At 34.6% G+C, this 16,209-nt stretch overlaps 1 protein-coding gene across 1 annotated transcript in view; it reads right to left on the bottom strand.

The window, feature by feature from the left end:
- The window catches only part of LOC148945585 (protein odr-4 homolog), a 169,681-nt gene that overhangs the window by 41,162 nt on the left and 112,310 nt on the right, over positions 1–16,209 (bottom strand). The window contains exons 3-4 of the mRNA XM_089098849.1: positions 13,609–13,802; positions 1,303–1,474 (exon numbers count right to left, since the gene is read on the bottom strand). Of these exons, the coding sequence (XP_088954975.1) occupies positions 1,303–1,474; positions 13,609–13,802 (366 nt within the window). The remainder of the gene's footprint in view (positions 1–1,302; positions 1,475–13,608; positions 13,803–16,209) is intronic.

Below are 16,209 nucleotides of genomic sequence, written 5' to 3'. Positions count from 1 at the left end.
GTAAACAATAAAAAGAAAGTTTAGTTTCCTTAAAGTAAGACCAACTTTTAAATGTTTTATCTATCAAATCTACCTTTGTTCAGACAATTTAATGCCATTTAAATCGTCGAATTTTAAATACATCCATAATTAAATACCGATTTAAATGGTTTGATTAATTCCAGTTCACTATTGTTTAGTATTATATTAGTTTCCGAACTAATAATCTAAATATCAGTGAAAAATGTGTCGAGTGGAAAGTACAGAAAATTCATCACGTGATTTATGAAAGCGTTATTTACAGGGCACGTGCAAAAGCTGTTTCCAATGAAACCACATGAAATGTTTCACGTGAGATATTACGCAGAAGGAGCGTTGTTTAGGGGGGGTTGGGGGCAGTTGCTCCCCAATAATTTAGAGAATAAATAAAAGTTCAAATAGGGATAAAATCCTTTTAATAGACAGTGTTTCACAAACAGTGATATCTGGTATTTTTTGTGAATTTCAATCACTGTTTGTGAAACACTGTCTATTAAAAGGATTTTATCCCTATTTTTAGGGGTACTTTTATTATCGTCATGGAAAGGCAGCGTGGTCTCCGAAATTATCAAATTTGGTGGCAAATTTATTATATAACCCATGCCCCTTGACGATCCAGATATGGACCCCTATTGCCCTCCCCCCCCCCCAAAAAAAAATAAAAATGCTGGAGCTACGCCCCTATTATGCAGCACAAGCCATCGACCCTTTGGTGTTTATTTTGGGATTTTTCTCTTTTCAAACAGAGATTCCAAGTTCAGAATGTGAACTCATAAATATTTAGGTCACAAATTATGAACTATATAAATATTTTTCATTAGGATAATAAGTTCCCTCGCTGTGCTGTTCGTTTTCATTTTGTTTTTCATGCTCATAAGAGTTTGGAGTTGTTTCGAGCACTTTGCCATAAATACTACTAGATTTAGGCTGTTTCTCAAGTCATTCGAGTAGAGTTTCAGACATAAAAATTAATTTATCAAACATTTAATGATTTTTCTATCTAAAAAAAGAAAAAATATATATTCAGTAGCAGTTATCATTGTAGAGTACAGAAAGATTAACAACAATGAAAATTGTCCCAGAACGGTAGATTTAACTTTTAGGCCCCAATTTCTCCGTTTTTCTAGAGAAAGTCTATTGTGGAAATCTTGGGGGTGAGGGGGAATATGGAAATCTTGGGGGGACCCTTTCGTAAGTAGGTACTATTAGCATATATAACAACTATTCTATATGTTTTTATATAATAAAAGAAGGGTATTGGTATACTCATTAGGCTTATCTTACCTGTATTTGTTTTCTTAATGTAACCTTTGATTCATTGGATGTAACAGGTAAATTCAATTTCAATAATAACTTTGACTCCAGGACGACCCAATTTAACCCACAATTGGGTTTCAAAATTAAATCAACCGGTTTCAAGTTCCTGCTACGAAATTCCAGGATCTTTCCGGTAAACCTAAAAAAGAGATTAAGAACAAAGCATAATTTAACAACAGAACAATATTTTAATAATTTGCTCAAGTTATGCAAGGTTCCAAGCAACATGAATAATCCGCAATGAAAACTGGGCCCAAAGACATCGAAAAAAAATTAATAAAACAAATCAAATATCATCAATCACGAAGGTCTTTTGCACCTAATTTGGTTTAATCATTTCGATTATATTTTAAGCAAAATCTTGAAACTGAAAGAATTAGGTTGAAAATATTAAATTACAATATAAACTACGAAGAATTTGAATCTGTTCCATTTTTACAAAATAAAATTTAATACAGCGAGTAGGAATTAAATGTTCTTTACGAAATCAAAAACTATCACTAGAGGTGAAATTTAGCCCCCTTCTGTTAGTGCATGTGTTGGAGGATTTGTGTGCAATTAACATAAGCAAGTATCGTCAGCCGGGTATCAAAGGTCGGGTAGCCGGGTAGCCAGCCGGGTATCAAAAGGTCGTATCTCCATAATTATAAATTTCAAGAAGAGTAGACAAAAACCTAACAAATATATATAGCCTATATATATATATATATATATATATATATATATATATATATATATATATATATATATATATATATATATATATATATATATATATATATATATATATAAATATATATAAATATATATAAATATATATATATATATATATATATATATATATATATATATATATATATATATATATATATATCCGTTTTTGTTTTATGGTTATCGGAGGGGAAACAAGAAAGTTGTGAGGCTTTTTATTTGCTCTTCTGAAAATTCACAATTATGGAGACCCGACCTTTTGATACCCGGCTGACGATATACATGTATATGAGCTATACACATATTAACGTGTACATCCTCCAAACCGAAACCACAAGATATGACCTTAACGGCACTAAATAACAAAACAACTAAAAATTTACAAGAACAGCTGAAATGATTTTTCAGTTTCACAAATAATAAGGACAGAGGGACAGATGGAGCTGCACTTAACCTCTCTCCCCCAGTAGAAGACTAAAAATTAAAATTACGAAGCAACATGACATTTGGAGGATATGCAACACTTTTTATGCAAATAAAAAACAATTCAAATCTTCACAAAGAAAGGCATAAATTAGATGTTTCTTATAACATTGAAAATTGTGTCTAGAGGCGAAATTATACAGTCAACACTTTTGGCATGTGGGCTGAAGAATTTATGTATATTTAATTAAGAGCAATTTACATGTCCAGTTAATATACAAATTCCACAAAATAACTACTACTAGTAATAATAACTCACCGCACCACCGAGCCGCCTGAGGCCAATCCAGCTATGCACACTCCTCCTCAATCCCAATCTATTCAAATCCTCACTCTTTACACTCTCCTAAGAAGTTCCCATTTCCTTCAAATCTTTGTTAATGAAATCCTCTTACCCCAGCCGCGGACGACCAGCTTTCCATTTAGCCCTAGACGGTTCACCGAAAAGGACAATCTTTGGCAATATATCATCCTTCATCCGCAGAACGTGCCCTAGCCATCTCAACCATTCTCTCGTTACAGCGAATAAAATATCTAAAGCCAAACTGGCCACACATGACAAAAAGCACAAAGAAATGAATATAAATGACAAATGGGTCTATGGCCAGTAATTGAAAACGAAGAAAAACAACAAAATCAAAAGAATATTTTGTCCATATCTAACAAGGCGTCTTCAGCGTTGAAAAAAAAACTAAACTAAAAAATATACATAAAACTAAAATAGACTAACCTAAAATATATAATATATAATGTTAATGAATTGTATATCATATATTTTAGGTTAGTATATTTTAGTTTTATATATATTTTTTACTTTAGTTTTGTAATGTTATTCTCGTACTTAGCACTAATCACTTTAATGTATTTGACTGGTATCTATCAACGGAATTTAACGCTTGCTCATAATATATAAAACTCAGTATAATACATAATATATATGCTCTTCTATCAACGGAATTTAACGCTTGTTCATAATATATAAAACTGAGGACCAAAGGTGTTTGATAACTCAGGCATTTCTCAATTATTAACCTAAGAGTGAAAATATGGCCGACACATCCTCTACCTTTTCTAAAACAGCACTGTTCTTCTCTTAAAACTTTGTCAACAGCATCTCTCAGTCTAAAAAGTATCATATTACTAAGTAATTTGACCAGACTAAGACTAAAGACCAGACTAATGCCTCGATAATTACCACACTCATTCTCATCACCTTTCTTATACAGAGAAATGAAACTAATTTACCACACTATCAGCACCTGGAGCCTTATTATTTTTTAATCCTTTCAGTACTGTCGCTAATTCTTCCTAATAAAACAAATCTTCCTTCACATACAAGGTATCACAAACTTTTTCATTTTCCTCTATATCATTTATTGGGCCTCTATCTCGGTTTAGCAAGTTCTCAAAATGTTTTGCCCATCTCTCTTTAACCCTTTCCTTATCACTAATTGTGGTCCCGTTCCTATCTTTAACTGGGACATGTCCAAATTGACTACTCCCTCTCAATTCATTAAAATGCAGGTACAAAATTTTACTATTATCCCGTCTAGCTGTATCTTCCAGATTCTCGGCAATTTTATCAATGACCTCAACTTCACATCTCCATAATTCATATTTTAAAGCTTTCTCCACTTTGTTTACATTTCTTTTGTTTTCATATGATTTATCACTCAGATAATTCTTGTACAAGCCCCTTCTGCTCTCAATTAAACATTTAGCTTTTTCACTAATATTCCTAACTGCGGTCCTAACTTTCTTCATCAAGACACCATCAGCAACTTCATAAATTGTTTTACTACAGTCATTCCATCCATCTTCCGCATTGTCATACTATAAACTCTCAATATTAGTATTCATCTGTTCCGGGAAAGTTTCTCTCCAACTTTTATCTTGGAGTCTACCAACATCATAACTTCCCAGGAGGCAGTTACCCTTCCGAAATTTCAGCTTTAAATTTACCCTAGACACTGCCAGTATTTAATTTTAACCAATACTATATACCCTAGTGTCTTGTATTGATCCTGCCAGTCTTCGGTTTACAATACAACAATCAATAAGGTTTGTTGTCTTACCATGAACGTGAATACCATGTTAACTTATGGGTCATTTTATGACCAAAAACCGTATTGGTTAAAACTAGATTCTTATACCTACAAAGTTACAACAGTCTGTAGCCATTGCTGTTTCTACTGACCTATAGCCCTATTTCCTGGGCGTTAAAATATCATAGGCAGCGCGATAGCGCTGCCTAAGTATAGAACGATGTGGGCAAAATGTATTATTTTTTTTTCTCCATACCCGGGCACTTCGTATCGAAGGAGTTGTCGTAGAAACTTCGAAAAGGACCCATTCGATTGGAAATTGGAGTGGCTAGTACGCCTTTTAATAGTCAACAGTGATTGGAGGGCAACTAGCCCCCTCTCCCCCCCAAGCCCATAATTCCCCCAAACACATCCAATCAAAATATTGAGATAGCCATTTTGTTCAGCGTAGTTGATTTCCGGATAGAAAATATGTTTTTGAGGAGGAAACTCCCCCACTATCCTCGGGGCAAGGGTATTAAGTTATGCCCAGAGGGCATATAAGAACAATGTTGGAACTATGTATTATTTATTATATTTTTCCTTTAGAGCACGGCACTTCGTATCGAAGAAGTTGTCGTAGAAACTTCGAAAAGGGCTGATTCATTTGGAAATTGGAGCGGCTTGTGCCCTTTTTAATAGTCGAAAGTGATTGGAAGGCAACTAACACCCCTTCCACGCCCACTATTCCCCAAAACACATCCAATCAAAATTTTGAAATAGCCATTTTGTTCAGCGTAGTTGATTTGAAGACATCAATTATGTTTTTGAGGAGGACACTCCCCCACAGCCTTCAGGGAAGGCCCTGGGGGCATATAAGGCTTTTATAGAAGGCGTTGTCGTAGAAACTTCAAAAAAGGCTCATTCAGTTGTAAATTCAAAGGGCTAGTGCTATTTTTAATAGTCGAAAGTGATTGGAGGGCAACTAGTCCCCATCCCCCCTCCCACGCCCTTCAAACCCCAAACACAATCAATCAAAATTTTGAGATAGCTATTTTCTTCAGCGTAGTTGATTTCCAGATAGAAAATATGTTTTTGAGGAGGACACTCCCCCACAACCCTCGGGGCAAGGGTTCTAAGTTATGCCCTGGGGGCACATAAGGTTTTTATAGAACGCATTATCGTTAGAAACTTCAAAAAGGGCTCATTCGACTGGAAATTGAAATGGCTAGTGCCCTTTTTAATAATTGTAAATGATTGGAAGGCAACTGACACCCCTTCCACGCCCACCATTTCCCCAAACACATCCAATAAAAATTGGAGATAGCCAATTTGTCCGACGACGTTCAAAGTTCCGGAAATTATACCTTTGAGCAGGAAACTCCCTCCACAGTCTTCGGGGCAAGGGTTATAAGTTATGCCCTGGGGGCATATAAGGTTTTTATTGAAATCTTTGTCATAGAAACTTGAAAAAGGGGTCATTCAATTTGAAATTCAAAAGGCTAATGCCCTTTTTAATATTCAAAAGTTATTTGAGGGCAACTAACCCCCCTCTCACGCCCACTTTTTCCCCAAACACATACAATCAAAACTTTTAGATAGCCATTTTGTTCAACGTAGTTGAAAGATTTGGAAATTTAGGTTTTTAAGGGTGACAACCCCTCCACCCACAACCCTCAAGGCAAGGTGTGTAAGTTATGCCCTGGGGGCATATAAGTTTTTATTGAAAGCGTTGTCGTAGAAACTTCAAAAAGGCTCGTTCAATTGGAAATTGAAAGGGCTAGTGCCTATTTTAATAGTTGAAAGTGATTGGAGAGCGACTAACGCCCCTCTCACGCCCACCATTTCCCCAAACACATCCAATCAAAATTTGGAGATATCCATTTTGTTCAACGTAGTTGAAAATTTTGGAAATTAGGTCTTTTAGGATGATAACCCCCTCAGAACCCTCAGAACAAGGGTTGTAAGTTATGCCCTGGGGGCATATAAACTTTATATAGAAAGTTGTTGTAGAAATTTGAAAAAGGGCTCATTTGATTGGAAATTAAAATTGCCCCTTTTTATGTCGAAAGTGAGTGGAGAGTAATTAAGCCCCCTCTTAAGCACACAATTTCCCCAAAAACATTCAATCAAAGTTAAGAGACAGCCATTTTGTTCAACGTAGTTGAAAGTTCTAGAAATTATGTATTTAAGGATGAGAAACCCCCCCGAGCCCAAAGGGCAAAGGTTGTAAGTTCTACCATGGGGGTATATCCGGTTTTTATAGATAGAGTTGTCGTAATACTTCAAAAAGGGCTCATTCAATTGGAAACTGAGAGGGCAAGTGCCCTTTGTAATAGTCGAAAGTGAATGGAGGGTAACTACCCCCCCCCCTCTCACGCCCATCATTCCTCCAAACATATCCAATCAACACTTTCAGATAGCCATTTTGTTCAACGTAGTAGAAAGTTCTGGAAATTATGTCTTTGAGAATGACACCCTCCCAGCTTTCAGGGCAAGTGTTGTAAGTTATGCCCTGGGGGCATATAAGATTTTTATTGAAAGTGTTTTCGTAGAAACTTCAAAAGGGCTCATTTGATTGGAAATTGAAAGAGCTAGGGCCATTTTTAATAGTTGAAAGTGATTGGAGACCGACTACCACCCCTCTCACGCCCACCATTTCCCCAAACACATCCAAAATTTTATGATAACCATTTTGTTTATGGTATTTGAAAGTTCTGGGAATTAGGTCTTAGAGGATGACAACCACCCTAACAGACCTTAGGGTAAGGGTTGTAATTTATGCCCTGGGGGCATATAAGGTGGTTACAGAAAGCGTTATCGTTTCAAAAAGAAATCATTCAATTGGAAATCGAAAGGCCTAGTGCCTTTTTAATAGTCAAAAGTGATTGGAAGACTAGACATTTTTATAGTAAAGATCGATTTGGGTATAATGTATTATTGTTTGTTGTTGTTGTTGTTTAGACCAGGGCACTTCGTATCGAAGGAGTTGTCTTGGGAGCTTCGAAAAGGGCTCATTCGATTGAAAATAGAAAGGGCTGATGCCCTTTTTAATAGTGGAAAGTGATTGGAGAGCAACTACTCCCCCTACCACTCCAACGCCTACCCTCCCATTTCCCCATTATGTTTAAAAACTAAATGTAGCCTTAAAATTAAATCAAAATGCACTATGTTGATGCTAATTCCCAATAAGGCATCTCAACAGTATCCCAAGAACGACTGACGGTATTATGTTCAAACTTTCGGGGCTACTTCTGCTCTTAAAATTTAACCAAATCAACATAGCGTAAGTGTATTCAAGCTATCAAAGAAAGTAAACAGAATTTTTGGCGAATGGTATCAGGTTTTCTATTTCAGGTCAACTAGAGAAGGTATGAAACTAAATTAAACAGTACTATTTGTGTCCAGATTTTTAAAAGGTTGTATGTTATTAGAAATTGCTGATAATTTTTCTCCAGCATACAAATAGCAGGCCAAACTATAAAGTTTAAAAAAAAACTAAAAGATTTAAAGTATTATTTTCTTTTTCCCTGAAAGGACTATGTCAATATAAAACGAACAGAAATTAATTTAAAACAACTTTTTCCCCAAAATAAGTTTTTCAAAGAAAACTAAAGAACTCCGTTAAACAAAAAATGAGCAAAAATAAAATCAAATAATCTACAAAGCGTGAAACTACCACAAATCAGCATCGATAAATAAATGAAACCCAAAACGAACAGATATTACAATAAATAACCGAGTCAAACTCAAAACGAGCAGAAATTAACATAAGTTGGGGGCAAAACCCCTATGCCTTCCCAAGGCCAGAACAAAATATGCACTTTACTAAAAAAATACAATTTAATGTGCATTGTCAGTTTAATATACATATACTGATATTTAGTAATCAAAATGTTAACATTATTTGATTTATTAATGTTATAAAAATAAAAAAATTTATATTTTTTTCAGTAAAGCGCAAATTTTGTTTTTTTTTAATTAATCCTAATAAAAACACACATATTTCTACCTGTGACCCTGTTCATTTGCTCCTGTAACTGTAAGTAAAATTCAATTGAGTCACTACTATCTCCATCAGTCGGTTCTACAGGGGCATATACTACTATAACTGATGTCCTGAGCTTTTTAGTCATAAAATGAGCAATTAGTATTCTATTATTAATACCTTCCCAACCTAAACAAGACTTAGCAGCTTCTTTGCTCATCATGAGCCCTACTCCCTGTCCATGTACCCTATCCTTCCTGCCTCAGTAAACAAATTCTAAATCGCCTAATTTCATGCTACCTACCCCTGGGATATGAGTTTCTGAAACTCCTAATAAATCCAGTTCAAATCGTCTGAATTCGTCAGTCAAAATGTCGATACGATAGTCCTTTTTTAACGCTGTAACATTCCAAGTTCCAATTCTTTAAATCATTGAAATTATTTTGGCCTCAGGAAAAGCCTCTTCAAAATAAAGTCACGTGGTATTACCTTATGACATAAATTATCCCAATTTCATAGGGCATTCACACATCCGTCGACTGACAATTGAATTTCTTTTATTATTTTATTTAAAATTCCAGTGTATGAAAAGGAAAGAAGGTTAAGCATAAACACAAGTTAAAACATAGAATACGAAAAAAAACTTTTTCTCTTGGCTCTTTTTCTGCATTATTCCTAATTTCTTTTAAGGTTTTTAGTTTTCTATTGTTGTTCAAATATATTTTTTTTATCCCAATTTCTCTTCTTTCTCGTTATGGCTAATTCTATAATTTTACAGTAATTTTATTATCTACACCTATGATCTTGCTTACAGCTAGTTTGGCCTTCTTAGGCAATGTTTTGGCCTTCCACCCTAAAGTTTTGGGTAGAACCAGCGAGGGGCTTTTATTTGACTCTAAAACAGGTTGTCCTACGCGAATGAACCTTTCAGGAATCACCCAAAAGCCTAAAAAAGACCTGAAAAGAGTTTGGCATGTGTATTCTCCTCTTTTCCCCACCGGAAAACTGACTTTACAATAGCGAGAAACAGACATAGTCTACCCAACTTAAGGTCTAGGATATAAGAATGCCTTACAATGCCAAATGCAGTTTGTAGGCCCATCACTCGTCTCCACGTTAATGACTTTCGTCAAAGACAGCCGAATGGGGGGGGGAGAAAGGGTAGCACAGAGTGGCTCCAGTCCTATAATGTCGGGCTTCAGCTCTGATAAGAACGGTTATTCGATTTTGAGCCTTTTTTTATATATGGGGATTGACCTACAGTTAGCTGGATAGCGCTGGAGGGAGTGACAGAGGGGGCAAGGGGTCCATAACATAGATGCTTTACAAAACTTCAGCTAAACCAAGGCATGGAGTGTGGGCAAAACGTTCATAAGAAAATTTTACCATTACACTTTACGTTTCTTTGATCAGCAACTACAAACTTAAATAAAAGCGTTGAGTGTACAAAAATAATTGTCGGGAGGGGCAAAACCCTTCTTTTACTTGTTTCAATGTGTACATTTAAAAATCATAAATATTCTCCCTGTCTTTTCTTCTTCTTGATCCATTTTCATTGTCTATCATTTCGTTTATTTTCATAAATTTCTTCTAGTTCATGTTATTGGATGGATATTGCCAAAAATCTTCAATCCATTATTTAAATCGTGATGTGGTTTCATGGATAATATAGTAAGTGCATGTTTTATAGATAGATGGATAGATAGCAAAACCAGGCGAAATACAAATTACGCATTTGTTCTGATTTGGTACGCAATTATGATGACAGCGATTATGTTTCAGCTAGAGAATCAATCCAATATCCGACAAATTTACTAAATTCTGCATAAAATAAAACGCAGGTTATTTTTCTAGGCATGTAAGTACGCAGGGGGTAGAGGGGATCGTGCCCCATTCTAAAACAAGTTTATATTTTAATAAATTAGTAGGAATAAAAATAAAAATTTTATATGGAAACCCGTGAGATACAACTATCAGTACAACTGTGAAATCTACAGCAATTAGAACATTTATATAATTAATTTTTCCCAAAAAAATTCTGTCTCATTTCTAGCAACTGTGGTCGCACATCCCCTCAGTGGCACAAGTTTTGAACTTTTTTTTTCATTGAACAGTTCCTTGAGCAATTTATCAACATTTTGCGTCAGGTAATGCTCCTATAGAAGCCTCAGAGGAACCCAAGTTATATTTTCACATCATAATCCTCTTCAATCGAATAAGGGGATTTCTCTGATTTCGCCGCTTTATCAACATTTTGCGACAGTAAACGAACCCGAAAAAACCTCAGAGAAGCCAAACTTTTTGCTTTTATGCCTCAATTCTCCCAAAACCTACAACTACTACAACTAACAACTCACCGCAGCATCAAGCCACCTGAGGCCAACACAGTTGCACATGCTCCTCTTCCATCTTAATTTACTCAAAGCCTCCCTCTTTACACCCCACCTCCCAGAAAGTTTCCATTCCCAAAAAATCTTTCTTTGCGACATGCTCCCACCCCAACGGTGGACGACCTGCTTTCCGTTTATCCCTAGACGGTTGACTGAGAAGGACAATCTGTGGCAATCTGTCATCCTTCATCCTCAGAACGTGCCCTAGCCATCTCAATCTTTTTCTGATTATAGCCCTAGAAAGCGGGATTGAAGCACACTTTTTGTACAGCCTACTGTCTGAAACACGGTTAGTCAGCTGGTATAACAATCCATAGGTAATTTATCTGGAAAACGTTTAGCAAATCTTCCTCCGTTTGTCAGAGCCCCCGTGCTTCAGACCTATATTTGACCACTGACATTACTGTAGCTTCTAATATTCTAATCTTGGCGAATTTTAGGGAGACATTTTTTCATGGGGATGTACCGCTGCTACCGGGTGTTTTGAGGACTCCTTCGAGCGACCTAATCATTGCGTTAGGTTGTTTTACAGAGAATAGCCTGATGGCGCGGAAAGAAGCTGTAGTTTAAATTTGTTGAGTGTTATTGTTCTTTCCTTATTGTTTCTTGTTTATTTGTTTTTGTGTATATGGCCACTGATTTTTAAATACACGCATGTATGTATGTATTCTAATCTTTGTTCGCAGACTTATCTTACAAACTTTTTTTCTCTCAGCCCTCACTGCCTGGATTATTTGAATTTAAATAATTTAGCTTTTTTTCAGTTAAGTTTCCCTAAAGAACGCTCATGAAAGCCAACTTTTTACTTTCATACTTCCCTCCTACATGTCTCCTCGATATATTCCTCTCCTCCTACCTACTCGCCTATTAAGATCACTTCTATATCAGTAATTTCAATAGTACAACTGGGAGTCCCCAAAAACAGAGGATTAATATTATATTGTTATTACTATTATATTATTAATTGCGTTATTCACTATTATTAATTATTAATAATTAATAAATAATAACAAATTACTATTTATGTGACCAAGTTTATATTTATGTGATTAATATAATTACTAATTACAGTTATATATTGTTACTATATTATTATTTATATTAATTATACTATCACCCCGTCTTCAAGCTGGATTATTGTCTCTTTGATTCAAACACAAAATTACGTTGACAGTGAGCATCTTTTTTTTTTTTAGTGTGAATTCCGGATAGAATGAGAATTGTTAGAGAAGTATTTATCTAATATTTTGAAAATGAACAATAATCGTATTATAAAATATTCAAAAGGACTAGCCAACAAGCACTATATTTTTAGAGGGTATAGCTTTGAAAAAAAATTGTTTTGTTTTACCAAATACACTCTGACGTTTATTTACATTTGAGTTTATGGACTTTGGGCTTTCCAAACAAAAATAACTGTTTAAAATTTATTAGAGTTTTCTGGGTTTTTAAAAGAAAGAGAGAAATTTTTATGTTGCACTTCAAAATCTAATCAGTTTTTTAAACAGCTAATTCCGCTGTATTACTGGCATTTCATAACGATAAAGAATAGAAAAAAAAAAAAAAAAAAAAAATAGAATAAAAATAAAAATAAAAGCTATCCCCGCCAAAACTTTATTACATATCTTTTTTCACGTCACATTATGAGAACTTAAATTTCGTCCTTGGTTTTAGTCACATATGCACGCACTTCCGACCATTGGAAGAGGGGGTTGGAGAGTTTTAGTTTCGGATAGGAACGGGTTAATTCATATAAAAAAAATTGAAGCTTGAAATGGTCGATTTTTCAGAGAGGAGGGATGAAAATCGTCCATAGTGAAGCCGTTTAGATATGAATCTGGCCAAGTCCAGTTTCTACTTTTTTTTCCTGTTTTTGCGTCAAAGCACTTGATTGACTGTAAACTTTATAAGTTTGCAAGGATATTCCCAAAAACTAGGAATTTTTTAGTGAGCCTAAAAATCCATACCAAGTTAAAGTTGGGATTTTTAAGTGAAACTAAAATCAATACCAGGTTGAAATTGAGGATTAATACTCGATTACATGGCTAATTTTCTAGAATTGTTTACAGTAGACTTAATCTGGCGAGAAGGGGGAATATAAATACAAAATAGTATTTTTTGGGGCAAGATTTAGAAGTTTTTTTTAGAGGAGAATCCTTCGGACCAATATCAAGGGGGATTCCCCATACCCTAACCAACCCACAACATACAGTACGAGTTTCGGCCAACGCGATGCATCATAGTTGAAACAGAATAAAAGGGTTTACTTTCCAATGAAGTAATAAAGTAATCAAGAAATAAGAAATAAAGTAATAAAGTTTAAAGAATAAAGTAATAAGGAAATAAAAGAGTTTACTTTCCAATAAAGTAATAAAGAAATAAGAAATAAAGTAATAAGAATAAAGTAATAAAATTTGAAGTATAAAGTAGTAAGAAATAAAGTAATAAAAAATAATAATAAAGTAATAAAGAAATTAAACGGTTGACTTTCCAGTAAAGTAATAAAGAAATAAGAAACAAAGTAATAAGAATAAAGTAATAAAGAAATAAAAGGGTTTACTTTCCAATAAATCAATGAAGAAATAAAGTAATAAGATTAAATTAATAAAGTTTAAAGAATGAAGTAAAAAGAAATAAAGTAATAATATTAAAGTAATAAAGAAATAAAAGGCTTTACTTTCCCGATGAAGCGTGCACATGAATTACAATGGGATCAATTTCCAGCTTAATCATATCCAGGTGAGCCTCATCAACTGCTTTAGTAATAGCACCGATTGTTTGTCGTATTGGGATAGGAGATGCAAATGGATCCTCTTTTGTAACAATGTAAACACCCAGTATTGTAACACCACCAGGAAGCATTCGAATAACCTATAAAGAAAAAGTGAAATTCCTTTTTTTTGCGTGAGATTCATTAGAAAATAAGTCTAAATCACAGTTTATATAATTAGCAGTATGATCTTTCCCTATCTCACCCATTATAAAAACCCGGACCGAGGTGCGAGTGCTCCAGAGAACGTATAAACATAAGCGGCATTAGATCTTTTCACGGGTAGACAAAGAATAATCACACTACGGAACGAGTACTGACAAAACCACTTGGCCGGCTCACCCATAAGAGGGCAATAAGTGCACAAATAAGTGGGAGGAGCTTTTTGTTCGCACCGAGAATGAAGAGCCAGAAATCATCTGCGGTAAACTTACTGGATAATTATATAAACTGTGGTCTAAATCAAGCAGTGGCGGATCCAGGGGGCGAGGGGGGCGTGCTCCCCCCTATCGTAGTCTAAAGTAGTGTAATTTACTTAATTAACTTGAGTTTGCGTTAATTAAACTTGCTCCTAAAGCAAGTTTATCGGATCAACCTATTTTGCCCCCCCCCCCTAAATTTTTTTTAACAGATCGACCTATTTTGCGCCCCCCCCCCTAAAAAAATCCTGGATCCACCCCTGAAATCAAGTCCCAACATGAGATTATCTGTCATTTAGAATGTATTTGCAAGGAAATCGTACCACATAGGAATTATTTGAGCCGCTTTGTTAGATATAATTTTGATAAAGAAAGGCCACATTTAAAAATGCGTTCTCTGTCCCCTCCCAGAATGTATACAACAGACTATAAATTTTAATCTGTAGAATTGATTAGTTGAATTTCACAGTAGGGTTAAACAGTCAGTTTTAACGATAATATAGACAAACAGATTACAAATAGCTTTAACCCATCCCTAAAACTGACCAGAGTCAAAATGAACGAGCGTGAAATAACGTTTGGATTATTAAAGATTCAAGTATTATTCAAATCTGAAACCAACGCTTACGACATGATTTTTATTATCTTGTGATCGTTATATCTTCTTTTTCTGCGGGGGGGGGGGGGAACTCCTTTTAGTTAGTTCTCCACTGTAAGAATCTTAAAAGTAGAATTTTTATTTTGATAATTTTATAAAAAAAAAAAATATTTTATAAAGTATATATTTAATAATTTACTTTATTTTAAATTATTTTATATTTATTTTACAAGTATGAATAATTTTACACTAGGATTCGAGCAACTGTAAATGATATCAATGTTATTCTTTCACACCCATAATTCAGGGGGGCCATCTCCCTCCTACCCTTCGTGCAAATTGTATGAGGGTACCAATAAAACCACAGATTGCCAGCTTTTAGAATACAGTGCTTGCTTTTCCCAGCAAAAAGAAATCCAGCTTAACCTGTGCAATTCATTAAATCTAATCATCAAACAGTTCGTGGTAACGAACTGTAAGAGTAGTATGTTACCTTATACTTTGCGGCCTTTACGTTCCTTCCTGTGCTATTCTCGGCCTTTATGTTCCTTCCGGTGTTATTTGCGTACGCCCCTAGGAGTCTCCATGCTATTTGCTTGGCCCAATAGGAATCTCCATGTTATTCTATAGAAGCTCTACACCAATTCAAAGAGATTCAGAACTCCCTCACATGGCATTATACTTCTATAGAAGCTATATGAATTACCATCTTATGCTAGTTGGGAATTGCGTAATATGTTATGAAGGACAAGTTTTCTAACATAATTTTCGTAGACTAGATTTCTACTTCATGATATATATGGTATACATGCCTTTTAGGGTAAATCCGTGTCAGAAAACCAGTGTGTCTTGTTTAGGTGTTAATATATTCAATTATTTTTTTTTGTATATATTCAAGTTTCATATTAGAATTTTCTACAGTTTGAATAGTTCATTCATTCTACCAGTATCTATATTTTACAATCATTTACATTGATAGAGATATAGAATATTCTAAGCGACTTCTGGTGAGTAAAATTTTCTCATATTATAATAAAAAAGAAATCTATTTTTGTCTCGCCATTAAGTTAAGCAAGAATTTCCTTTACCTTCCTTACTTACGCTTTTTTTCACCGTGCTGTTAGCTCTTTTAAAAAGCTTCCTATGTTAATTAAACAGTCCATGTATTTCAATTTTAGTAAATATTCAAAAAAAAGAGACAGGTTCACTTTGATTTTGGCTCATTGTACATGAAAAATTAAAATAGAATTTGCATATTAGTTTCGGCAGATATGAGGGTCACCCCCCCCCTCCTCAATATCATGCTCTTTACACTAAAGTTCAAATTTTGTTTGAATCACAAACTCTTGAATCACAGAGGTCGGTTAATTAGAATAGATACCTCTTTTGAAAGTGCTAAAAAATTAATATTCTGAATAAGTAAAAATTGAAGTAGCTAATTAAATTGTGTAATTTTTTCAACTTTTGGGAGTTTGGTACTGTGGTATTGAA

The sequence above is a fragment of the Artemia sp. Qi Xiang Cuo genome, chromosome 13 (assembly GCF_049724085.1).
Source record: "Artemia sp. Qi Xiang Cuo chromosome 13, ASM4972408v1, whole genome shotgun sequence".
NCBI classification, from domain to species: domain Eukaryota; kingdom Metazoa; phylum Arthropoda; class Branchiopoda; order Anostraca; family Artemiidae; genus Artemia; species Artemia sp. Qi Xiang Cuo.
Note: the sequence above shows the minus strand (reverse complement) of the source record. Positions and strands in the feature narration are given on the sequence as shown.